This window comes from Cuculus canorus, chromosome 10 (assembly GCF_017976375.1).
Source record: "Cuculus canorus isolate bCucCan1 chromosome 10, bCucCan1.pri, whole genome shotgun sequence".
NCBI classification, from domain to species: domain Eukaryota; kingdom Metazoa; phylum Chordata; class Aves; order Cuculiformes; family Cuculidae; genus Cuculus; species Cuculus canorus.
The window spans coordinates 144,490-169,288 of record NC_071410.1 but is presented as its reverse complement, the minus strand read 5'-3'; the positions used below and the strand labels follow the sequence as shown (position 1 = coordinate 169,288).

Genomic DNA, 24,799 nt, shown 5'->3' with positions numbered 1-24,799 from the left:
TTTAAACACAGCACTGAAATGGCTTCAGTGGAGAAAAACTCATGGGCAACACATTAAGGACTATAAAAGAAAACTTTTTTTCTTATCTTAGGGGAAACTCATTTTCTCAAGTCACCCACCTGCTTCACCTTATACCTGGTAGAGTAGCACAGGGGAGCGTTTCATCTCACCTCAGTCCTGCTTGCCAAGTGCAGGCTGGGATTTGCTGCTCCCATCACAGGGCACAGGCAAGAGGAACATGTGTCAGTCTTCAAACCAATATTCTTGGGCTGCAGCTCTCCTCCAGATTTAAAAATCGCTCAGAGCAGCCTCTGCAGCCAAGAGACTCTGACCAGTCCTGCCCTTGCTTTCCAGACACTGCAGATACAGTTGGCAGCCCAGTTCTCTCTCTCAGTCATTTCCACGGAGGGAAAGCAAGGCTTGCCATGAGAAACGCAAGGAAAGGGGCCATGGCACATCCAAACAAACCACAAAGCATCTTATCTCTCCAGCAAGCCTTGACTTGAGCAATACACTAGATGTACATGCAGCAGATTTCACAGCAAGGACATTTGTGTGTTTGCCTGACACTGACCTTTCTCTCCTTGCCAGAACTCTGAGCACAGCAAGTGACAGGTCAATGCCACCTGATGGGAGAGCAGCCAACACGGAGGGGGAAGCCAGGTCCAAAAGCATCATACCCAGAGACACAAGGAGCAAAAAAGGGGACAACCCGTCCTCTGGTGGAAATGGGCACAGCCCTGCAGGGTAGGAGAGAATCACACCCCACACCAAGTTCAGAGCCTATTCTATGGCCTTCAAAAGAGGGAGAAAGGGCAGCACCAAGATCTACTTTTTTCCTTTTGTCCCCAACTCCATGAAGCAGCAGCAAGCCCAGAAGTCAATACAGCCTTTCCGGACCAAACCAGGGGTCATTTAGCCCAGGACTCAAAACTAGAAAGCTTTGCAACTAACTTTCCCTGCCCCAAAACCAAACCAACAAAAAATGAAACCCAGCGAAGCAAAGATATCCTAGCTTAAAAAAAAAAAATTTCAAAATGTTGCTTTGGAGGCCAGCACACGCTATGTGCCAGACACAGCTGAAGTGGATCTTCATCTCAGTTTCACAGAAACTGTGCAGAACTCGAGTCCCTACCAGCACCCTCACACCCTCCACTCGCCAGCAGCTTGCGCTGCTGTTGCTGCTGGGCTGTGGCTGCACCTCCAGTGATGTGTTCACACATGCTGGGAAGGAAGTGGTTTTCTACCTTGAAGTATGTTGTCTGATTTCTTCTGCATCACACAAAAGACAGTTTGCCCGCACCCCCAGCCTAGAGGCTCTCATGCAGATGTCCAAAACATCTCTGAGTTGCCATTCATGCCACCTCCTGGTTTCTGCATAAGCAGTAACCAACACTGCACTGATCCAACAAGAAGTTACACCATGCGCTTGCAGCCCTCCACAGACAGAAGCACAATCAGACCTCTCAGATACCAGATCCAGCTCTTGATCACCATTAGAGTTTCGGTCCCTCTGCGGGCCAGTTCAAACACACAAGCATGGTTGGCACAAGGCAGATTCCTTTGGGCCTAAGACCCTGCACACAGCTCTGACCAGAAGAGCTCTTCTGTAACCTGTGGCTTCCAAGAGGCCCTACGTGGAAGGCTCAGCATTACCATATTAGTCTGCTGCTTCTCTGAAAACAAGTGAAGCTCATGGTGTAATCCTGTAGTTCTGAACACACACATGGATGTCATTTTAATGATGCTGCAGTTCTGGGGTTGAGAGATCAACTCCAGTGCCATTTGAATCAGATTTGATGCATCTAATAAAATAAGGGGGGAAGAAATTCCTCTATGAAAGAGCAGGACAAACAGGACAACTTGTACTTGTTTCACTTTCTCCGGGCCCACAGGCCCAGGTACAGAGCGCTGCCCCAGAACAGATGAGGTTAGCACCAACTTGCAGACAAGGCAGTGACACCAAGTGTTGCTCCATCTCAGATCCTGCCTTGGACAGGCCAGAGGCTCAGGGGGAAGAGTGTAAGCATTCCTCAGTTTCTGTGTCTCTCAAACAAGACCACCCTTTGCCCGCTCTAACCATTTCCTAGATGTTCAGCAACCTTCCGAGAATCACTACAAACAAAAGGAGCAGGGGCCAAGCCTTCTCCACAGGGAGCAAGTGGACAATAATGCAACCATAGGTGGGCTAATACCGCAACAAGGGAACAAACCAAATTCACCACCCAGCTTCCCGACAGCAGTCACTCCTGTCAGTGCAGCTGCTGCCTAGCTGGGTGAAGGCCACCAAGAAGTTACAGTGCCCCAGCCAAGGCCTTCACTTGTAGAGGCTTCTCCTTCAGTCAGTCAAGGATGCTTCAAAGATGGATGTGAGAGCAGTACTGCTGCACACAAGGTACAGTTAGCCTTCATCATAACCTGCCAGCTCACAAGCAGTATGTTCCACACACCCTTGACCCTTCACAGTCTTTCTTGATGATTGAACATCAGCCCTGGCCTGTATTTCTTTTAGAGATGATGCAGGACCAGAGGAAATAGCAATCATGGCTGCTTGTAATTTTCCAACCAGGTCTGCTCACCAGGAAGCTATATCAATGGTATTGGCACCTGCTCAGAGCAGATACACTCTCAACTGAAGCTGCAGGTACGGTTTCTTCCAAAAGCTCCCAATACTCCTTACTGCATTCTCAACACTACTCTTTGCTTAAAGTCTCCTCATTCTTTTCTCTGCTTTTCCCTATATCCACTTCATCCTGCCATCTACCCTGAGAAAGTCCACCTTAAAATTACTAGTAGCTGTCAGAAATCCATCACTTGGCACTAGATGTTCATTCAGGCAGTGTTTAGTCATAAGGACCTGCACCCTTGTCCACAAACAGCCCTCAAATTAGAGTTGCAGACCTGCAAAAGAAAAGTCAGCCTCCGACTAACATTTAATGCACTAAGGCCCAGATCCTTTTCTTACAGATAATGTCTCCCTTTCAGAAAAACTAACATGACACGTGGAGTCAACTCACAAAAGGGTGTGTGGCAGTCATGGGCTGACAGTCACAGATCAATTACAATGTTCTCTGACACTTGTCACATGCTCCAGTTATGCATTGGGATAAGATAATTAGACTGTCTGCCCAGACTGAGTTACATACAGGTACAAAGCTGGCACGCAGCAACGGTTACACTGATTGTACAGAGCAAACAAGCCATATCTCAGTTATCCTCTGCTTTCAGATCGGGAGACAGTCCACCTTCATAGATATTCAAGCAGCTGTCGTACAGCTACCTGATTATCATACCTGGCCGCGCATGTTGCATTATCAAGCTTTGCAAGATGTTGGAAAACAGCTGTTAGATGCAGCTACTTTACAGAGAGCTACCGCAGCATGATGCACCAGGTCTGCAGCCAGATTACAGACAGGAGTGTCAGCTTCTGGGATCAGCCAACATGAGAAAGAGGCGAACAATCCTTGTTTGGTGTCTCAGACTACACTACTGGTTCCACAACTCAAAGCCGACTTCAAGAAGACAGCGCTGTCAAAAGGCAGTGTCCTACCCTGATAAACAGAGAGGAAAATTTCGAGTTCTCTCACTAAGTTGCCATACTTACTAACGGCATCCTACACAAATTGACCTGAACTGATAAGCACGGCATCAAGGATGTTCACATTCCAGTGGCATTCATCAGAGAAGAAGTAGTGGCTATAAGGGTACTGAGCCCACCCATTTGCTCTCCGGGAATCTCACCAGGACACTCAAAAAAATACCCTACCTCCCCCACCCCCATGCTGAATATAGAATACATATACATACACTGAATATAGACAAACCTAACTGGAGAGCTACTGAGCCTCTCCGGTCTCCAGACAGATGAAGGGAGTGCCATGAAAGCTGCGCCACTCATGCAGAGCCCTCAGACCACAGAAATATAAGCACAAACTGAAAGGCAATTGTCCCCCAAAAGGCGAGGGCACTAAAAGCAGCAGGAGCCCCATTTGAGAGCGGCATCCCCCACAGACTGGTGTGACCACCGTGGAGGCTGCATCAGCTTTGAAGCAGACATGCAGTTCCTCTCGTGGCGGCTGGGTTTTTGGAATCCTGGAAGGAACAAATATGAAAGACCCACCTATGGAAACTGGATCTGTGCCAAGCCTGGTGGGGATTGCAGAATTCTCTCTTGCTCCACACTTCCCATTTTGCTTATGAAGGAGTTCAGGATTCTCCCCTAGCACCAGATCTGAGTGCTGACATGTTATGATGGAATCTCTGCCCTGTTCTGCAGCATGACAACCAGGAGGCAGAGACTCTGCCAAGTCCCTAGTCACACCCATGTTGAGGGCAGCTACAAAAGCGGTCACACGGTTCGTTAGCAGAAGTGCAGCAGTAGCCATGCTATTAAATCACACACCCCGTCCCCAGGACTTCAGGAAACACAGAGGGAGATGGCCACCACCAGGTGGCTGCAGAACAGGTTGGGCTGAAGTCCCCAGCACGGCTGGGGCAGGACAGATCCAGGACACCAGGGCAAGCAGCAGCAGCAGCGAGGTTCGATCACCCTCTACATACTTACCTGATCGCAGATGTGCAGGGTCGGGCCTGGCAGGCGGCAAGTTACAACAGCAGCTCCTCCTCGTCTATTTGACTGGTCCAGTACTGGCTCCAGTCAGCTGAGAGGGCTGGGCAGGGGAAGTGGATGGTATTCCAGCAGTTCCTTTGCAGGATGCAGGTAAGCTCTCCTTACTGTGAGAGTGCTGCAGGGCTGCCCTCCCAGGAACCATGTGGCAGAGCTGTTCAGCTTGAAGACATGGCACAAGACTCTCAGCCAGCTTTCAGTAACCAGCCAGACACCAACTGCTGAATTTCTCTGAACTTTATTGGCACTTTAGGAACAGGGTATAGATTTTAACAATTCCTCCAAACAAGAAAAAAATGCCTTAGCATCAAGTTTCTCTCTGCAGACAAGCACATGGACCCATGAATTACTCCACAGCCTTAAGGGACTGATGTCTTACTATAATCCAGTAAAAAGACTGGTCAAAAAAACCTCAACATAATTTACAGCATCAAAAATAAAACAAGAATAAACAAGCCAGGAAACATTTGATAAAGTACTTCCCTCCCTCCATGCCCAAGAAGAGCAGTTACCCAATAAAATCTGAACACAGAGAGGAAGAACAATAATTCACTGTATTCTAACAAATAAAAAATGTGTCTACAAGTCTCACCATAATACTGAAAGCTTCATACATTAGTTTTCCTGCAAAATATCATTTCTTTACAATACAGTATACATTTCCAAGGGAAAGGGGACCATAAACATATCCTCAATCCCATGACTAATATTTTCTAATTGTGCATAGCTAGAAGTATTGAAATCAAATATCTTTAGATACCACTGGAATATAATACTGGTTAAGAAGAAGGCAGGGCTGAAACAACTACAAAGAGTTAGGTGAACTCACTGGCACAAGCCGTTCTATTCCTGTATTGGACCATTTGGAATTAGAACGATTAAAAAAATCCTATAAACAGAAGTCACGCCAGCATCATAATACATGAGTTCAGCAGTGCTGTGAGATCAAAGCAGAAAAGGCTTACTAGTTCATTATTTGAACACATATTCCAGGCACCATACAACCACTTGTTAGGAAATTGTTAAAATGTAATAAAGGCTTTTCTCCCCTCAAATGCATCAATAGTTGCCACAGAAGAGCAGAAGTGCTGAGAACCAGCTTTAAAGCACCAAAACAGAAGTGTAAAGGTTGTCTCTTCCCCCAGTAATGAGGCTCACATAGAGCAGTGCCAACAACCCTTCAGTACAGAAACATGCAAACCAGTTCTGACAGACAGAACTGCCAGCTTTCACCAGTGACTTTCAAAGTACTGAGACGTGGTTTCAGACAACCAAGCACTCACCATGTGCCCCCTCAAAATGCAGGCTGTGTCCAGGGGGAAGGCAGCTCCCACAGGATCCATTGGGATGTTTAGAAGCAACACGCTTAAGAATGCTCCTAACAGAGGTTTGTTGGTTGGCATTTGTGTGGGTCTCCAGACTTGTATTACTTCCAAAAAATAAAATAATACAGCACTGGTAAGGTTGTTTCCAGCCCAAGGGATTCTTGGGGAAATACTGCAGTTTATTACCACTATCGTGGAACATTTATTTTTGGCACAGTCCCCCTTTACGGTTCCCACAGAGCAGGGAGCCGAAAGGCCTCTAGCGGTCAGCTGTTTCCCTTCTCTCACCACTAGCAGTGACACCATACAAAGGGGGAATCCACAAAACAGAGAAAGTCACAAGATTTAGGATCGTGCTAGGCAAGAAGATGCATCACAGGCTAGCCTAATGACTTCCTACAGGGACAGGCTAATCCAAAGAGAGCAAAACAAAGGAGGACTCCATTGTAAGTGGAATCCATTTTTAAGAGGCCTCTTCTGAAGGTTAAGATTTCCTTCTATGAAGGATCAAGGCAAAAATCCAATTCAACCCTGAGCATACATGTCTGTTTCCTCCCCAGAAACGGCAGGAAGGATTCTGGGCAGCTATAGCACAGAGAGCTTCTAAGACAGGAGGTGTTTTAATACGCATCAACTGGTACAAATGGCTCTCGGGGCCAGTCCCACAACCACTAGCGTCCCATTTCTAAGAGACAAAGCCTTCTATTTGCAAAGCTACAATGAGGCAAAGCATCCTCCTGGGGAAGGAAAAGTACTTGAGCCAAGGATCTGGAAGAATGCTAGTGAGGATTAAGGCAGCAGTTGGATAAATACCTCTGGATCCTCTCCCCCCAAATGCTGCTTGGAGCCACGAAAACAGATGCAGTCTTGTACAGGTCTCAGATACAAGAGCAGTTTTTGGTCCCTAGCTGCTGATCTCTTTAGTTTAAAACTAGATGCAATCATAAAAAGACATCTGAGCTACAGCAGATCTATACACAGTCATAAGGCACCAGTGACTATGTCCTAAAAAGGCCTATTGGGTGGGCAGGAACAAAACAGAGATCATATTCACATGACTATACATGCACTGGTTCAGCAAAGGGGAACATGATCACAAGAATTTTTAGTTTTTTACGTTTCTACCTACCCCTTCAGGTTTCCACTGGCAAACCCAAAAAGGAAGGCAATGTTCTTCAGCTCTCTCTGCCTCATTGGTTACATTCAGTTCAGACAAATGACAATGAACAAAGCCATTCACCAGAGACAAAACTTCTGGAAGCACGGAAGTCAAGGTTCCAAACCACATTGCATCAGTAGAAGTGTTCCAGAGGCCTCTCATGACTAAAAAAGTCGAAGTTCAATAATTAAACAACAAAAGGTAACACCAGCAGGAACACGTCTGAACCTGTTTGGTCTGCTTACACTTGAAGCGCTTTGGTCTTTTAGAGAGAAAACCCATATTCTACCTCCATTCCTTCTTCCTAAGTTCCAGACTTCCCTTCTCAACTCCACGATTCAGACTCTGTATTAAGTCAGAAATTCAGACCGTGGCTACTAAGCCCAATACTGAAGCTAGCGCAAGTTAGTCGGAAGGCAAAGTGTCAAACTGTTAGCACTTTACCATACATAAGTCAGTAGGAGTGTCTGCCAGCCTCCCCACCCAACAGGGAGGGCAGCAACACAGCCACTTCAGTAACCAAAACACAAAATGCAGTGAGACTTTATCCAAAGCCAAACAATTTCAGATTTGCCCCAATACATGTTTCCCAAGCCACCCCAGAAAGAAGTAAATACTGTTCTTTCTTCTGTTGCTTAACTCCAGCATTTACCCAAAACTTGATAAGTAAGACCATGGTCACTCTTCTGTAGTGGTTCCAGCGCAGCACAATGATGAGTGAATGATAGGAGAGGATGGGAAAGAGGGGAGAAGAAGAGCACAGGGCAGCAGGTGCAGGGGAGAGTTTACATGGACTCAAACTCATCAATGCGCTGCTTGGTGTTGCCCTGTCGAATCTGACGGAGGGTCTTGTACTTGTCTCGGCCCAGGCGCATGTTCTCAGCGTGGATCATATCATTGGCTGTCTTCTTGGTTTCATCCCGAGCATTTGCCAGCTCCGAGGAAAGAGCCTTCAGAGAAGGGGAAACACAGCAATGGGTTAGCATATGCCAGAGACTCAAGACTGGACATGGAGGTTCCCTGCTGATCCTACTGAAGATTCAATATTCACAGAGACAGAAAACATAAGCCCAAATTTCTGGGCAACCTGCTCTAGCTGACCCTGCTTGAGCCAGGAGGCAGGGTTAGATCTTAAGAGGTCCCTTTCAGCCTAAACAACTCTGCGATTCTGTGGAAATAGCTCACATTTTCCCCTACCATTTAAAAGTAGAAAACATCAGGCAATATGTCACCCTATTTATCGTGGTCTAGCACAGCAAGACAGACCATCTCCTACATATGTCAGAAGAAGACTCAAATGGAGAGATCTGTAGAGACAAGAGGAGCATCTTGCAGAATTTGAGCAGTTACTAGCATCTACCACAAGAGGAACTTGCTGCAGAAGGCAAAGGGCAACTCTCACCCTGCCTGAGCATAACCACCACAGCAGGGTGCAGAACAAGTGGAGCTGGAGGCACATAGGGCAGCTCGCAAGAACTGTGAGTCACTGGAGTCACTTATGAGGACGTGGTGCAGCACTTCTCCCTCCATGCTGAGCCCAGTGGGCTGTGCTCAGCAATGCAATGCAACCCAGTCAGACCAGACGGTACAGACAGCTGCTCAAGAAGAATTGGAACAAGTCCTCAGATTCCTTGCAGGACCAGGAACAGCTGTCCAATGGCTAGCAAGGCTCTCACAAGCACACTATGTCTGGCAGATTCTGCTTTTTGGCACTGCTTGAAAACACATCACTACTTCTGGTGATGTGGAAGTCAAGTGCTAGGGGACAAAATCTGCTCAATGGTGAAGTTGCTATCTGGCAAGATCACGATCACCTCTCTCCTCCCCGCTTTTTTAAAAATACAAGAAATACCTCCCAGCTGCAATTAATGGCAAAAGCAGCTGCCCTCTTTGCTGCCAGCTTCTCACCTTCAAGTGTTTCTGGACCCGTTCATTCTTCTCTGCTTCAGTGGTGCGCTCCTCCTCACTACGGTCCTTGATGGTAGCCTCTGACCGCAGCTCAGCACTAGCTTCTGCTGCATTCTCATCCTGCTCATCATCATGCTCATTCTCCGAGTGCATGGGCTCAGGGACGTGAGGGGTGCTCATGGCATGCTTCAGCTCCTCTTTGGTCTTTTCTAGGTCCTCCTGCACCATCTGTGCCTGCAGTAGGGCATGCTACAAGTTAGGCAATGCAATCCCAAGTGCACAAAACTTCTCGCAGAAGTACTTCTCAGTGCTTATTAAAGGAAAACCTCTAAACACTGAAGGAGTATGTTCCAAAGCTACTCAGCAACAATCATCTGCAAAATTTTCTGCTGGCTAGCACTTCAGAGATATGAAGAACAGTTATCATCTATGGAAAATAGGTTATGGGCCTAATTAGTCAAAATATTTCTTACATGGAGTTAGAAGAGGACACTCATTGCACCAACGAGCACAGCTGGGTATTTACAATAGCCTCAAGCTCGAAGACACTCAGTCTAGTATGATATCTAGTGCAGTAACTTAGGTCATGACACAGAATGAAGAGCAACTCCACAAGAAGCATTGCCATTTGCACAGATTCTGCTTTACCTTCTGTTGCCACTCCTGGGCCTCACTCTCTTTCTTCTGCCTGGCCAGCTCCAGCTGTGTGATCCTAGTTGTGAGTTCCGCCATCTCAGCAGCCTGCAAAAGAAGGCTTTTAGTGGGGACAAAAACTTGCTAACTGAAGCATTTAGTCCAAATCTTGAAAAAAAACCAGTATCTCTTAACATCTTTTTGGTAAGGAGAAAGCCTTACTATAAACCTCAGTCCCACCAGTATCTCCATGATGCAAAGGAAAATAAAGCCAAAGAAGTTTGGGGTTTTGTTGTGGGGTTTTTTTAATTCTCCAAACAGAGCTACAGAGCTCAATTCTTTGAATCCAAACCTGGGAAAAAAAGTTACTGAGCTCTACATACAGTTCTCAGCATCAGATATAAGAAAGTCAAAAAGCACAACAATCTTGTTCTACTGTACAAATACACTTGTATTTAAGCATAAGCTCATCTGTTTAAGCCTAAAATTAAAGGACCAAACTATGCCTCCTCACTATATTCATACCCTGGTTTGCTTCAGTAAGTTAGATGCCTAGTCCGTTGCTATCTTCCCTACCCAATTTTGAGTTTGCCCACTTACCAGCTGTTCTTGGGTCTTTTGTTGATCATGGGATGCTTTCAATAGGGCCTCCTTTGCCTCTTCTGCTTCTCTACGTTCTTTAGCCAGCTTCTCTGCTTCCTCCTGAGCTCGTTTTCTCTCCTGTTCCAGCTCCATAGCTCTGCGGGTTTGTTCTTCCAGTTCTGAAAGAACACGGGAGCACATTTGAAGAAAGATCAAGTAAAGAATGGCAACAGAAGAGGAAAGTGCCCTTACACCAACGTCTTGGATGAGGGCTTTCCTTCAGAGGAACAGTTAAGGGAGAGATGCAAGCAAGTGTCCCGTTTCCTTTCCTCCACATTGTAACCGAAACTGGAATACTAAAAGCCAGGCCTGTTTCAAGCCAACAGATTACTTGTTCAATTGATTTGTGGGCAAATCTCAAAATTATAACCTTAAAAAGGCAGAGAAGCATGCAGTGCTTTGCTTGGGCAACACCGTGCTGTAACACTGGCCAAGCAATTAGACAGTGAGAACCAGAGTAATGGCTTTTTGACGCCTTCCTCTACAGATGTGCTGTGATAAAGCTTCCAGTCAGCACATGAAAACTGCAAGGCACTCTGGCCGCTAGAGAGGCAACATGGCTGCCACCCAGCTCTGTAATGCAAGCTCTATCACCTGTTAGCATACAATAATGGAGTATCAGATGGCTTAGAGATGCTTATAGTTCTACTATTTGAAACCTCCTCACTCACACTGTGCATTTAAAGGAATACCAGACCATTTCTCCTTACCTTGCTGAGCTTTCTTGGTTTGCTCCTCAATCTGCTTGAGTCTCTCCATTAGTTCTTCCTTCTCACGTTCAATCTTCTCTTTCTCCTTTTCTGCCAACTCCCTCTTCTTCTTCTCATTCTCCAGCAGGGCTCTGATGAGGGAGAAGCCATAACACAATGTCACATTAACACATTACTCAGACTGCAGCGCTTCCTAGTGAAGCCAGGAACACAGAAGAGATGTGCACTACAGCACTCAGCTCATGAGTTGTACTCCAGCCATGTCCCTTTGTAGAATTGCAACCAGAAAAAGCTCTGCTGGCATTCATCTCAATGGCAAGTGCATAATAGCAATGTTACAAAGGAAGTCTCCTTATATCAAGATCCGTATTAGTTCTGTCAAATGCACAGACAAATCTTTAGCTCCAAGAAAATGATGGTGGGTCACACTTGTGACAAGTGCCATTTCCGCCATCCCATTAGATCTACTGAAGCAGAAAGCATTTTGCTCTATATTTGGCTCTATAATTATCAGCAATTTATCTAGCACATGATGCTATTGTTCAGTGACCATGCAAGTCCAGGTTACTCAGAACCCAACCAACCTCTCCATCTGTTTCTGATGCTTCTCTTCCCGAGCCTGTGCTTTCATCTGCTGCACCTCAATGGTATCTGGTTTACGCCTGCGCATGTAGAGCTCGTGGTTCCCCATGCAAAGTGCCAAGATTCGTTTGTTAATCCGTAACCGAGGGGCATAGAATACAAAGTCCTTAGGACAAGAAAAATGCAGCATTAGACCTGTTCTTTCAATAAAAGAAGCCCCAGCCCCCTGTGTATGCAATACACTTCAAGGCCCTAAGCCTTCTAGAATTGCTAGCCAGCTTCTCTCATCTGTGCCTAACACAGCGGTGCTAGTTAGATACCAACCTTTCAGGAGTTAATTTCAACCTGACCATTACACACAGGGCAGAAGTGCCCAACTTATTGTTATAGTGCACTGGGTTTCACTGTAAAGCATCCCTGGCACAGAATACAGAGCTGTTTCATTACAAATGACATTGGGGCTGGTTTAGCAGGCACACCGAGACTACGAAAAACATGATGTCCAATGCTTAAATAAATTTGCTCTGTTAAAAAAAGAGCAACAGCAGGGCACTAAATAAGCCTTAAGAATTAAAACAATCATGTTCATTATAAATTTGCAAGAACCCCTACAAAATGACCTGAAGCTTCAGCTTGAAGTGAAAAACTGCAAAAGACCATCCCACACATTATGAAAGCCAACAGGCCACAAAGGAAGCACTTACAGTTAACATCAGTCTCTTGGGTCCCTCACTGTATTATCAGAGAACATGAACAGTCTCAGGAGAATCAGAAATCCTAAGCAGAGAACTTCTCCTTGCCACTGACTTCAAACAGCTTAAAAGTTATACTGCACAAACTCCTACCTTCCTAGCCAGAAACAAATCCCAACTATCACCTCACTGCCATGATATCTGTTCTGTGCATGCTGCCCTCAAGAGATCAAGTGCCAGAGCACTGCTAAGTCAGTGCTGACATTATTTACAAAAAGATTGTGCGCAGTAAAAAAATCATTCAGCTAAGCCACCAAAAGTTCAATTTTAATGTTGCTTCTTACTGGTGCTTTCTTGTCAATAGGCTTGATAACGAATTTCTTGTCATTGAATGAGATATTTCTGATCTCACTCCAAGGGAATCCAATTTTCGGCGTTAGCCTGCAGAAACGGAAAGCAAAAGGAAATAAAGAATAAAGCTCAAAATTCTACCAAATCTGTCCTCATATTTCAGTACTCATATGTTGACTGGAATAAGCAAACAAAATTAGTCACGCAAATGAACTACCAACATCAGAAGCAGTTTTTCAATCCTGCCTTTTTTTTTTTTTCCTCCATGAAAAACAGAACTGGAGAATGAATCTGTGGCAGGAAGATCGGGGTACAAGTAAAACTAGCTTGATAAGATTTGACAGTTTATTTTCTTTTTTGGTCCAAAGCAGCATGTTTTACAGATCATTCTGGTAGCATCAAAAACACAGACAAGGATGATGCAGAAATTGTAGAGTTTAAAAATTCAAATTCCAGAAAAATCTAATTTTTAATGCCTTCATAGGAGCTGAAGGCAATGATAAGGAGAGGGTGGTTATTACCTGTCATTCTGCTCATAAATGTTGAGTCCAAGAGCATCTACACCTAACCAGAGTTCCGAGCCCTTCTTGTTCTTAATGTTGAAGTAGTTCACACCGTACATTTCCAGATCCTGTGCAATTTTCAAGTACTCCAAGACAGCATCTTCTCTGCAGCATGCAAAAAGAAAGAAGATACTCCTTTTTGAGTCTATAAGCCATTAGAGCAAGAAGGTGCTGTCTCCCTTCATGGCCAGAGCAGCAACAAGTTGGCAAAGGTTCCAAGCATCACCCTAGTAGATAACAAACTCTGCGGACTCAGTTTTGTTTTACTAAGAATATCAGCTGATGTGGACTAGCAAGGGCAGAGGCAGGCACCTAGTTCCTCTGAGCAGAGTAACCTGAAGAATGCTACCTCATCTTGAAGCAAGCCTCAGATCTCTGTGTGCATTCATACATTACACAATAGCATGTATCACACTGCTTCAAATACAGCAGTGGCACACTGCATCAGTTACCTAATCATTCCTCGATGCTCCTCATGCCACACCTGGATCCGCTCTTCCCACTGGTCCTTGTTAAGCTTGTGCTGCTCCAGGACTCTAGAAATTCAAATACATGGGATCTTTGAGACCAGTCACTGCATTTACGCACACACAGTCACATCACTCTTGATTAATACTTCATTAAATACTCCATTGGCATCACAGTTCCCCTACAAAAATATTCCAGGAAATATTATAAGGCTAGAGACATACTGGTCAGTAGGCAGAATTCTGACAAATGACAAGTTGCATTTAGTCATGCTTCTCCTTGGAGTATTACGTTTTCTGATTTTGGAGCTTCTCTCCCTACTTCTGATTTTAATTTCTTCAGTAGCAGTAGGATGCTTAAAGAACCTACCTCTGCGGAAGCAATTTGTCACTAGCCAGGTAGCCAGCCTTGTGCACTTCTTTGTTGAAGTCTCCATATTTTGACTGGACGGCATATGAAGCCAGAAGGACAGCTGTTTCTGGAGGGCAATAAATGTCATCATTCAGAATTGCCTCCTTCACTTGGAGGAAGAAAAGGCGCTGTGTGATGTCCTGGATCAGCTCTTCTGCCACATCCTCTGGATAGAATTTGGCACGGAATTTGAAAAGCAGGGGGCTTTCTTTGCGTACATCCTGTGCTGTTACCTGGAACAGAGTTACTGGATTTTATAACCTACACACCAAGTGAAAGGGAGCAGGTTTATGAACAAAAGGACAAGAATGTACCAAAAAAAAATTCTCCTTTCTAATGCAGAAGTGAGTGGGCAGAAAAGCAAAGATTTTCAGTTCCTTACTGCTAAATGCCTCCTTGCCTCTCCCCACAGGACTTATGATTAGCCACAAGCTATGATCAGCGTTAGGTAAGTTACTTTCTAGGTTTCCCTCCAATCAAGATGCTCATGTGAGCACTCCATTAGTGTGTTACAGGGAAAAGTAACAGATCTGCCTGGATAACAAACAGGAATAGATGCAGGAGGAGCACGTCAGATATCACAACTCCTTGTGCCTCAGGAAGGGGGCTGTGGACTGAAGGAAGGCAGCATCAAGTCACTAAACCTGCAGTGCTTTAGGTGTGGGGAAAAGCAAGAACAGATCCCTGACAGAAACATGGAGGCTAAATTTGCCCTTGTCCTCCATGAGGAATGAAGACAGGACAAGCGAGAGCTTGAAGCAAGCATACCTTTTTGTTCAACTTCAGCCATGTCGGAAAGCCCTTGGTGTCCTGATACTGAAGTCCAAAAAACCAGACCTCTCTTAGACCAATTGTCTTGACGACCTGGAAGACAGACAATTAGCAGGAGTTCCAGCCAGATTTGCCAATCTCTACAGTGGCAGAGGAAGTGGTAGAGGTAAATTCAGTGGAACACAAAGATGACCAATGCCCCAACCTCCACCTCCCCTGCTACAATGCACACACACAGATGACTGGGCATCTGAGGGGTCTCAAGTGGGAGATGTTTCTTATTTTTCCTTCTCCCCATTCTCTTCAAGGCTTGTTGCTATTCATAAACAACAGCTGGGATACCATTTCCTTCAGCCACTTACAAACCAACATCTGTAGCCAAAACGTGATGCAAGAGGTCTGACTGGTGTAATGGCTGACAGAAACACACCACACAGATCATTTCCAGGTGCACCCCTCACTTATCATGCAAATTAAGTACCCCTGGGCAAGCCACAGACTGCCCTGCTAGGTCATGTCCTACCAGGCTGTGCTGTTGCAAGATCTGTATTCTACCTAACCAACAGCTGTGGACAGACATCCATCCAGCTCTGTACAGAATGGCCCCATGATGAGGCACAGCGGCAGGTACATACAGGGGCCCTTGGGCCAGGACAGAGCCACCACAGAAATCAATCTCAGTGCTGTCAGCTCTCTCCTCAGTGTGTCCCCAGGACATCATGAGTGTTAAAGTAAATGAGAGTTAGGAAGGCTTACAGCCATACTATAACAGGAGACAAGAGCCTGGGGAGGGCAACTGCAGTGCAATGCTGCTTCTGGTAAAAGGAGGGGAAAGTTCCCTGGTAACGCCTGTTCACAATGCCAGGCCACAGCTCTGTGCCCTGGCAAGCCCGGGACGTGCCACAGGGTGTGGCAAGGCTAGAAACTGAAATTCCAGGACTCTCCTGAACCCCCAAGAGCTATTCTCATACCAATGCACAAGGCACTTGCCTGTCACCTCCATCGGACAAGAAGGGAGGAGGGAGAGGACACCTGTCTTCAGGTCAGCGCTGTACCTAACACAGGGCACAGTCAACTGCTTTTACACACCACCCAGCTCGGGCTTGCAGCAGCCCCCGCCTGCAGAGGCACTGGCACACTGCAGACAGGGGATGCCACCTGCCCTGGGGCCACCAGCTGCCTGGTCACTGCAGTTCCTGTGACAGGTAAGCAGAAGTAGGTTTTGTACCACCTTGTCCCATGGTTTATGATTGCTCCCTAAACATCTACTTCCTTCTAAATGGCTTTCCTGTTGAATCCTGAGGATGCACTCTTTTCCCATCTGATGGTCTCTCATTCTGGTAGGAAGTAACACCAAGTACGTGGGTTCCCCGCAAACACATTACTAGTTAGATTCTTTAGGGCAGGACGAGACATTTCTTCTGGCCTTACATCACAGCCCTATGCCCCTTCAGGCCCATGAACCAAAGGCAGCTTTCAGCAGAGGCACGCTATTAGCAGCACACAGAGACAAAACCTACACAAGGTCACACAGTCTGTATACAACGTCCCACTGGAGTGCATGAAATTATTCTGCCTGTCCTTGCTCAACAGCAAACCAGAGACCTGGTCTAAAGCCACTGCAGACACAGGGGCAGATCAGGGAGAAGGATGCAGACAGCTAAGGAGAGGTATCGGAGTTTGCTCTGTAAGCTGAAAGCAGGAGGCACAAGGAGAGGAAGAAGAACTGTCCTAAAGCCGAAGCAAAGCTCTGTTCTCCGCAGCATTACCATCTGAACGGGAGGGAAGCTCCCCCGCTGCATGTGTCTGCTTGCCTGGCTTCCACTTGTCAGCAGCTTACGCCTGGGAATTCAAAGAGCCAGACTGTCAGCAAGGAACTGAAAGGCAGCACACTGAGGCCCTGCACAAAAGGACTTTTATTCCACAGCAGAAATCTCCACAGCAATAGCAGCAACAACAATGACTCAACAGAGAGAGGAGACAGCACAGCACACAGCATCACCCCCCCAAAACTGCTGCTGAAGCAAACTGAAATGCAGTGCAGTTCCTGCTGTAGGAATTACAGGAGCTATAAAGCAAGGCATGTCATGGCTTGTTAGCTAGCACACAGATCTGGCCTGATCAGCCTTCATCTTCAAACTTGCTCACCGAGCAAATGCACACGACAGCAGCCTCTGTCAAACAATGCAGGGGAAACAGTTCTTCTCCATCCTTTCCACTTCAGCTTTAGCAGGCTATTTAGTCCCATTTAGCAAGGGAAAAAGCAAGATGCAACAGCTTGCTACAGCTGCAAGGAGTCTGGCTGGCAGTAAGCAGCTCAACTATGTATGGGGGTGTTCAGCACTTGGAGCCCTGACCAACCGAGATGTTCCAAAACACAACCATATTCTTTACTGGCAGGTGCTAAGGATGGGGAAGGGCTGGCATGCTGGACAGGAGGAGAGCACTGTTTAAACACAGACCACTATATTAAATACCTGATGTGTCACTCTCCAGCTTGGAGTGCAAATATTTCCTTCATGCTAGGGAGAACATGAAGTCAGCCCCTGGATCTCATTCAGCCTGCAGTATAAGGCTCAATCTAAAACTGTCAACAGATTGCAGCAGCCTACAACTACACCCAGTTGTCCCATGGTACGTTGGCCAGACGAAGTTTTTCTAATCTCACATTTCTCTTTTACCTGTAACTTGGCCTCATGGCTCTTAATTGGACAGAGATCGCCTGTAATGAGACTGTGTGCTTTTGGTTACTCTAAAGGAATATTCTGGAGTGGCATGCTGAAGCCACTATCTCCTTGACTAGGCAACATCCAAAAGTTCGTGCTGGAAGGACTGAAGTTTACATGGTCAACTGTAGGCTCAGAGAGCACTAAGCACGTCACTGTTCTGAAGCTGGAAAAAGAGAGCTCTTTTTCAGTTGGGGAAGGAAGGACTGACTGAGCAGTGTAGCAATCACAACTTGTCAGAGAGGTCTTGATGGAAGCCTACCAGAGGTCCCCACCCAACAGTCCCAGTGCTGCAGACAGTTAGGATTGCTTTAGAGAGACCAGAAGGAACAAGGGGCTCTGAAGGGGAATAACAGAACAAGGCGTCAGCAGGATCCAAGGTCGGACATGATCAGAAACAGCATTTGAGAGGCTGCCTCACACAACGCATGGGGAACACTGATGAAGGGAGTATGTTTTCATACTGCAGAGTCAAAGCCGTCAAGTATTCTGTGACCAGGCTGTGTGCTGCCCAAGGAGCCTGGAAGAGGCCATGTCTACTAAGCCAAAGCCGCTCTGGAAAGCGTTCCAGACAGCTGTGAAGCACTCAGGCAAGCGAGTTCCTTACCTGTCTCCCTGCCTGAGGCATAGGCTCGCCTCTGCAGCAAGCCAAAATCTCACTGACTCAAGCTAGAATCCATTTACCCAAGAAAAGGAAGTCTGAGAGGAAGACAGATTGGAAGGACACAACTTCAAAGCCATTCACACCACTAAGCAGCTAAGCAGTTTTGCCAGAGGAATGGTTAAATGTGTAGGAGACAGAAAACAAAGCAATGCTTTGCTTTTACACACTGGTCTCCAGCCCAGCTGCACTGCTGTCTGACACACAAACATGCCAAGAGGAAAGCAAGCAGTTATCCATCGCCGTGGCTGTGCCCTGCAGCCCCAGGAAAGCAGCACCTCAAGGAGCCTGTGAAGAAGCCAGGCCTGTGGGACAGGCAGCGCCCCTGACCCGATGGGAAAGGCCCATCCTCAAGCTCTCCCAACCCATTGCCAGCGGCTGAAGAATGGGAGCAGAGCTCCTGTGTTACCAGCAAGTCTGCGAGCACTGCATTTCAGCAGCTGATGCTGAGGTACACAAGGAAAGAGGTGCATAAGGAAAGTTGCAGAAGGCAGACAGGACGGTCCTCTTGTCTCAATTAACCCAGGTTTTGTCTGTGCACACAAGCTGAAGCTACCCAAGCTAGAGCTGTACAAGCCATGGGGATAGAGGGTTATAGGAAGATCTCTAGTAAAAATCACAATATTACTGGACTGTATATCAACTCGGTGGTATTTCTACAGCCAGCTCCTTCAGGCAGAAGACTATTTCCAACAAAGCAGTGAGGCACCTGCATTGTTCCATCACTACAAAAATTCACTTCGTGATTTAAGCAAGCAGGAAAGCCGGAGACAGGAATATTTCTACCTCAAGCCCATTCACTTAGTATTAAGAACCTTTCGATTCAAAACTGCTCCCCTCCATGAAACTACTGCCTAGGTACAGGCTTTACTTCCGAATCCTATTCAGAGCAGATCAGAATTATGGGCGGCATAAAAATTATATTTATTCTATCTTCAGACACAAGAGGATGGAACAAATTCAGAATAAATTTTACTGAACAAAGGCAGCAGCATGCACCGAGGTAGCTGTGCAGCTAGAAACTTTGGTAATACTTAGCAGCTTCCTTTTAGCTTAACTTGGAACTGACGGCTCAAAGTGAAAGGGTACTTGAGGGCAAAAACATGCAAGGTATCTTATTTCTTTCCTGTGAAAGAAACAAAAAATCAGGTTTCACAGCAGAAGGTCAATGTGCTACAAAACCAAACCCCCAAGTTCACTTTGTAGAGAAACTCTCCCTCCCCTCAAAAAAGCATTTATGAAATCAGCTCCTTTTTCAGACTCAGCAGCAGGCAGAAAATACTAGATTAGCAATTCCAGGAGCACACCATAGTTTAAGGGAGCCAGAAAACAACAGCCATAACTTTGTTCTTACACATCCCATCATGGAACCCAAGACAGAAACTCAGGACAGAAACTGAGGGAACAGCTTATCAGGCAGACTCCTTGGTCCCCGTTAGCAGGGAGAACAGCTCTGGACTGGCCCTCCACGGGAGCCAATCCACACAAACAGCTCAATCATTTAAAACATACTGGATAAATGCCATCTGATGATATATTCAAAGCCTCACCCCTGTAGTAAAGGGAGCAAGTTCAGTATTTACTGTCAGCTCACTGGAGGCTCTCACGTTCCTGTTCGGTATTCCCTTAGCTCTCTATGCAAAGGTCAATAACCTATTTGAGCATCTCCATATACAGGAGGTAATGCTTTCCTATGTGTAAGCCTAATTATAAAGTCTCTTTTGCAAAGAAGAGCCTTGAATTTTCCACTCCAAAACAGTCTATTGTGTGTCTGCATTCGGAGACCAAGACAACATGTTTCCCATCGTGGTGGGAGCCAAGTAGCTACCTCTTTTGCAATTAGTGTCCTTAATCATAAAGGACTAACGATTAGATTGCAGGGCTGCAACACAAGACAGGATTAGGCTTCTCAACCACCCACATAGAAGTAGCTTCCAAAACTCCTTATTCATGCTAGAGTTGGAAGACTTTTGCTATCTCTACAACTACTGCCAGCATCCTACATTTCTGCTCACGGTATTCTCAAACCCTGGCAGAGGGTCAGCCTTTCCACTACCACTGCGTGGTGCCCACCAACATCACCAGCACATCCACTGACAGGGCTCTGAGACATCCATTTTGGTATCAGTCTTACCAGAAACCAACGCCACCGAAGGTGTAGAGGTGTATATGCTAGGCAGTAGAAAACAGTTTCATTCTTATTCCAGCAAATGTGATATATGGACACTACAAAGAGACGGTGTCCACCAGACCTTTTAGAAATAGCAAATGCTTAACAGGGAGCTTCAGACATCTCTTCCCCCGCCCCGCTGTACTTCCTCTTCCAACTCCACCCACAATCCAATTAAGCTGAAGTAAAAATCCCCTCATTTACATGAGCAACTCAGGAACTTACTTCTGCAACAGCATCTGTTTTCTCCCTTCGAAAAGTATTTACTATGGAAAAAACAACCTAACCGCCTGTTTAAACAGGTGCTGTGTGAAACTACAGGGAGGAGAACTGCTGCTGTTTGAGAACAGGCACAAGGGTGAAATCAAGTACCACAACAGAAGTTCCCATACTGGAAACACGATCAGATGCTTCTTCAATAGAGACAAGTTGCTGAAGCCCAAGTGTGCCACCAAAATGTCAGTTTGCAGCTAAAGCTGCAGATGGTTTGGAGTTGAGTGAAAAAAACATGTGCAGATTAAAAATACTAACAACTTCAGCAGTGTATCACCTGGTGCTTTCCTCGGATAATGTGAGGAACTGACTACTGAAAAGTTACCATCATGGGAAGCACTCACATGAAGAAGAACCCCTCCAAAAATCAGTTCATCTTCTGACGAACGCGAGGCGTAATCACCTCTGCTTCACATGCTTTTGTGAACTGCCTATGGTAGAGTTCCATGTCGCACACATAGATTCTGGACAGAGTCCAGCTCTCGTGTCTATCTATCAAAAACTGTCAGATTTGAGACCACACAGGGCTAAAATAAGTAGAAGTTACTATACATAGTACATAGTACAACAGATAGCTGAGAACTTTACTGCAACTCAGAACTTTCCTGAAAGCCTTTCTGATTTTCCCATTATGAAACTATGCTCTTCCACGATCTCACTCTATTCCTTCCATTTCAGGGCTGGGCTGCAAAGAGCCATATAATATCTAGTGCCGAGTCATCCAGCTGAGTATGAAAGAAAGTAGCAGTTTGTGGTTAAACATCTAAAAAACAAAAAATGAATTAAGCCTGCTGGCCCCAGATGTGACAGCTGACTTGTATGGGTGGGTCAGCCCTTAGTTCTCCCTTAGTTCTCTTAGACTGATCCTGTGTAGAGCTGGCCTGAGAATGCTCAGCACTGCTGAACCACACCCATGGCTGACATATCTGGTCTGGCAGTTCCTTCATCTTGTCTTCTGTCCAAGATTCATTTTACTTTTCTTTAAGCTATGAATTTACTGTTCAGATTTTTCCCCAAGTGGCAAATCCATGGCCTTCCGGATTACAGCAGAGAAACTTGGTGGAGCCTGGCAGTTTCAGCTGCTGCAATTGTTACTACCTGTTGTCAGCTGATCCAGCTTGGGGCTGCACAAGCCTACCTGCTCCTGTTTGGGGCATATCCAAGGGAAATTTGCCCAGCCAGCAACTGCAGAGGAAAGCTGAAGCCCCCAGATGAAGACAGCCCAGAACAGCATCATACATAACTTCCAAGATTTCCCTCAGAGCCCAGTGGGAGTATAGAATATTACTTCACCTGCACTGAAGGCTTGCAGCAACACCTGAAACCTAGGTAAGCCTCTATTTTAGAGACCAACTACTCTTTGAAATTAATTACACCATGCTTGCAAGTAAGCCAACCACTGATAGCTTACTAGCTCCCTCCTAAGTCTTATGAATTGTGACTGCAGACATCTACTGCTTTTCAGTTATGAGCTATAGTACCAAGGCAGTTCATTAGAGGTAAAAATAACTCCTAACACATTCTTGGAGATAAAAAAATGCAGGGAAAAAAAAAAGTATGATTTCATACTATGCTGAGTTCTCTTGAGTGCGTTATACATACCACTACACTTAATCCTTGAAGTCCTCCAGAAGTTGTTTGCTGTTTCCTTAACAGAATCACATCTGTATCAACTTCAGATCTGCAGCTCCATCACTTACCTGATCAAAGAGTTGCTTCCCTGTAGTGTTGGGCTGGATGGCAAACTCCAGCTCAGCATCCATAGTGGTAACACGTACACTGATCTGCAAGACAGAAAACACACGGTTACAACACGCGCTCTAAGTGACGCTGACCAACAGTGAACTAACACCTGCCTACAGCCAGGGACTGGCTCCCAGGCCTCCAGGAACTTCACTGCCAGCAGTTACAAAGCTGCCTGCACTGCCAGCACAGTATTCCCAGTTTCCCTGGAGAATATAAATTTCCTGTTTCTCAGTGTAAGAGTTTATCCTCCCTGTTCCTACTAACATTCCCTTCTATAATGTGAGAGCCCTTTACAGCTTATGAAGTTTAATTTCTCATGTAGAAGACACTGGTGCCTTTCACAAGGCAGAGATGTTCCAAACTTTGTACACACAACCAGACATCCAACCACTCCATTTGGAGGATGAATATCAAGAAAATCCCAGGAAGCACTAACAACTCAGCCTGCTACAGAGGACTAATCTATACTAACAATACTGGTTCCAGTCTCCAATTGTATATGGATAAGTTGTAAGGCTTGATTTCCAGACATGCTTCAAGAGCTGTGGGTACAAAGCAGACAGCACACCAGGATGATCTCACGTGCTAAGGGAAAAAGGATGCATGCTGAACCAACATGCAGCCATACGTGCTGACCTTTCACAAAGCAGTAGAAATATCTCTGTGCAGTTGCCTCCTGCTTTCCAGTTCTTTCAGGGACACAACAGATGTCTAAACACTGTAGAAATGGTTTAGGTGTAATTTAATATTGCAGTCAAGATTTCCTGACAAATTAGATGCAAGTAGCACGAGCATGAACGGTCTTCCAGAAGAAACATTATGTGACACACTATCGACAGGAAAGTGTTACCATCACGTTTGCACTTGTGAAATTAAAGTGGCAAGGACTGCAGCAGGGGAACCTGCAGCTTCATCGTACAGAGGCAGGAAGACATCTATACTCTCTTAACATGCTCTCATGAAGCATGTTAAGCAGCAGAGGCGTTTCACCTCAGAGATTAATGTAAAGCCTAGCCAAATCCATTCATAACTCCTGATCTATTGGAAACCAACATTCAGATCCACGGGGGTAGACAGGAATACTCCCGCATGGATGCAGATGCCTTAACTTTGGACCAGACAAGGTCAGGCCTGGTCAAATTCGTTTCTATTTGCATACCTATCAACCAAAAAAGCAGAGCTATTTAATAAGCTGCAGATATTTTAGGTGAAACTGTTTTAATGCTTTTCCATCAAAGCAAAAGTTCAAAACTTGAAGTTGCACAGAAGAGATACTCATACTGCACCAAACCACACCATACAGGCCTTGCATTCACAGTTCTCTTTCTTGGCAACAGCCAGATCCCCCACATCAACAAATCCTAATGTATTTGCTTTTCAGTACAATCAATCCTCTTAGCACAGCCCACCGTCCTTCCAGGGGAGAGGGGGAATTATGCTGTGAACACTTTCTGTAAGAATTACTCAAACTTACACTTAAGATTAAGCTAACCACATGACGAAAGACCAAAAAAGCTGGAGTAAGCAGAGAAAATTCAAGGAAACACCCAATAGTGATATGATTGCAGCCAGTTCTGATCTCTGGATTTCTACCACATATGTGGACAAATTTCAAATCTTCTTTACTAAGAAAGCAGTAGCAGACTGCAAGGGAGCTGCAACCAGGTTTTTTCTCCATAAGCAAGAAGCATTCCGCTAGTTAAGTAAGTCAAGTGCCAAAAGAGACCACCACATCCAAATGTATTTTGAAGTCCCCCAAAAAGCCTACTGGAGCCTAGGCACACCGCTATTCAACAGGTTTCTTTTTGCTTGTTTTAAAGTCTTTCAAGTTCACCTAAAACACTAACGTACCCACTACCGTGAAAAAGTCTTTTTGCTCCATTTTTTATGGATAAAGCATAGCAGCTACTCTTATCCTATACCACCCCTATGGGTGACCGAACACTGCAGTAGGAGCAGAGATAGCACCAGAAAACAGAACTGAAACATCTGTGGCAGCTCTCTGCAACCTGTGCCCAAACAGCTTCTAAGCTATTCAGAGCAAATCAGACAGTAAGATTTAAAATAAAGCTCTTTCACTAAGTATCCTCATAATTCATGCAGAATACTTACCTGTGAGACTTAATGTCTTTGTTATCACAGTAAAATAGGGTCCCATGCTGGAACCAGCTAGATTCCTTCACTGTCACTACTCTGATGCATGTAAGCTATCGGCGGCTATCATACAGTTGCCATGCATACACATCTACAGTTATTGTCCTTCAGTGAGTACATTTCACTGGGAGAGGGAGATGTTCTGCTGGCAGAAGCCCCCCATGCTCCAAATGAGCAGCAACCCAGGGTCCTGCGTGGCATCTGCACTGGCAGCTCCAGCCCGTGCT

General features: G+C 45.7%; 1 protein-coding gene across 2 annotated transcripts in view; it reads right to left on the bottom strand.

Annotated features, from left to right (window-relative positions):
* Window positions 1-4,849: 4,849 nt before the first annotated feature.
* MSN (moesin) overlaps window positions 4,850-24,799 on the bottom strand; it is a 36,605-nt gene continuing 16,655 nt past the window's right edge. The window contains exons 2-13 of one of the 2 annotated variants that reach the window (XM_054076044.1): window positions 22,373-22,456; window positions 14,840-14,935; window positions 14,030-14,304; window positions 13,645-13,728; window positions 13,151-13,297; window positions 12,623-12,719; window positions 11,589-11,752; window positions 11,005-11,135; window positions 10,253-10,413; window positions 9,668-9,760; window positions 9,020-9,253; window positions 4,850-8,061 (exon numbers count right to left, since the gene is read on the bottom strand). In XM_054076044.1, the coding sequence (XP_053932019.1) occupies window positions 7,897-8,061; window positions 9,020-9,253; window positions 9,668-9,760; window positions 10,253-10,413; window positions 11,005-11,135; window positions 11,589-11,752; window positions 12,623-12,719; window positions 13,151-13,297; window positions 13,645-13,728; window positions 14,030-14,304; window positions 14,840-14,935; window positions 22,373-22,456 (1,731 nt within the window). In that variant the 3' untranslated portion in view covers window positions 4,850-7,896. Of the gene's footprint in view, window positions 8,062-9,019; window positions 9,254-9,667; window positions 9,761-10,252; window positions 10,414-11,004; window positions 11,136-11,588; window positions 11,753-12,622; window positions 12,720-13,150; window positions 13,298-13,644; window positions 13,729-14,029; window positions 14,305-14,839; window positions 14,936-22,372; window positions 22,457-24,799 lie in introns of those variants that run through there. The other variant, XM_054076045.1, reaches the window with a different exon arrangement.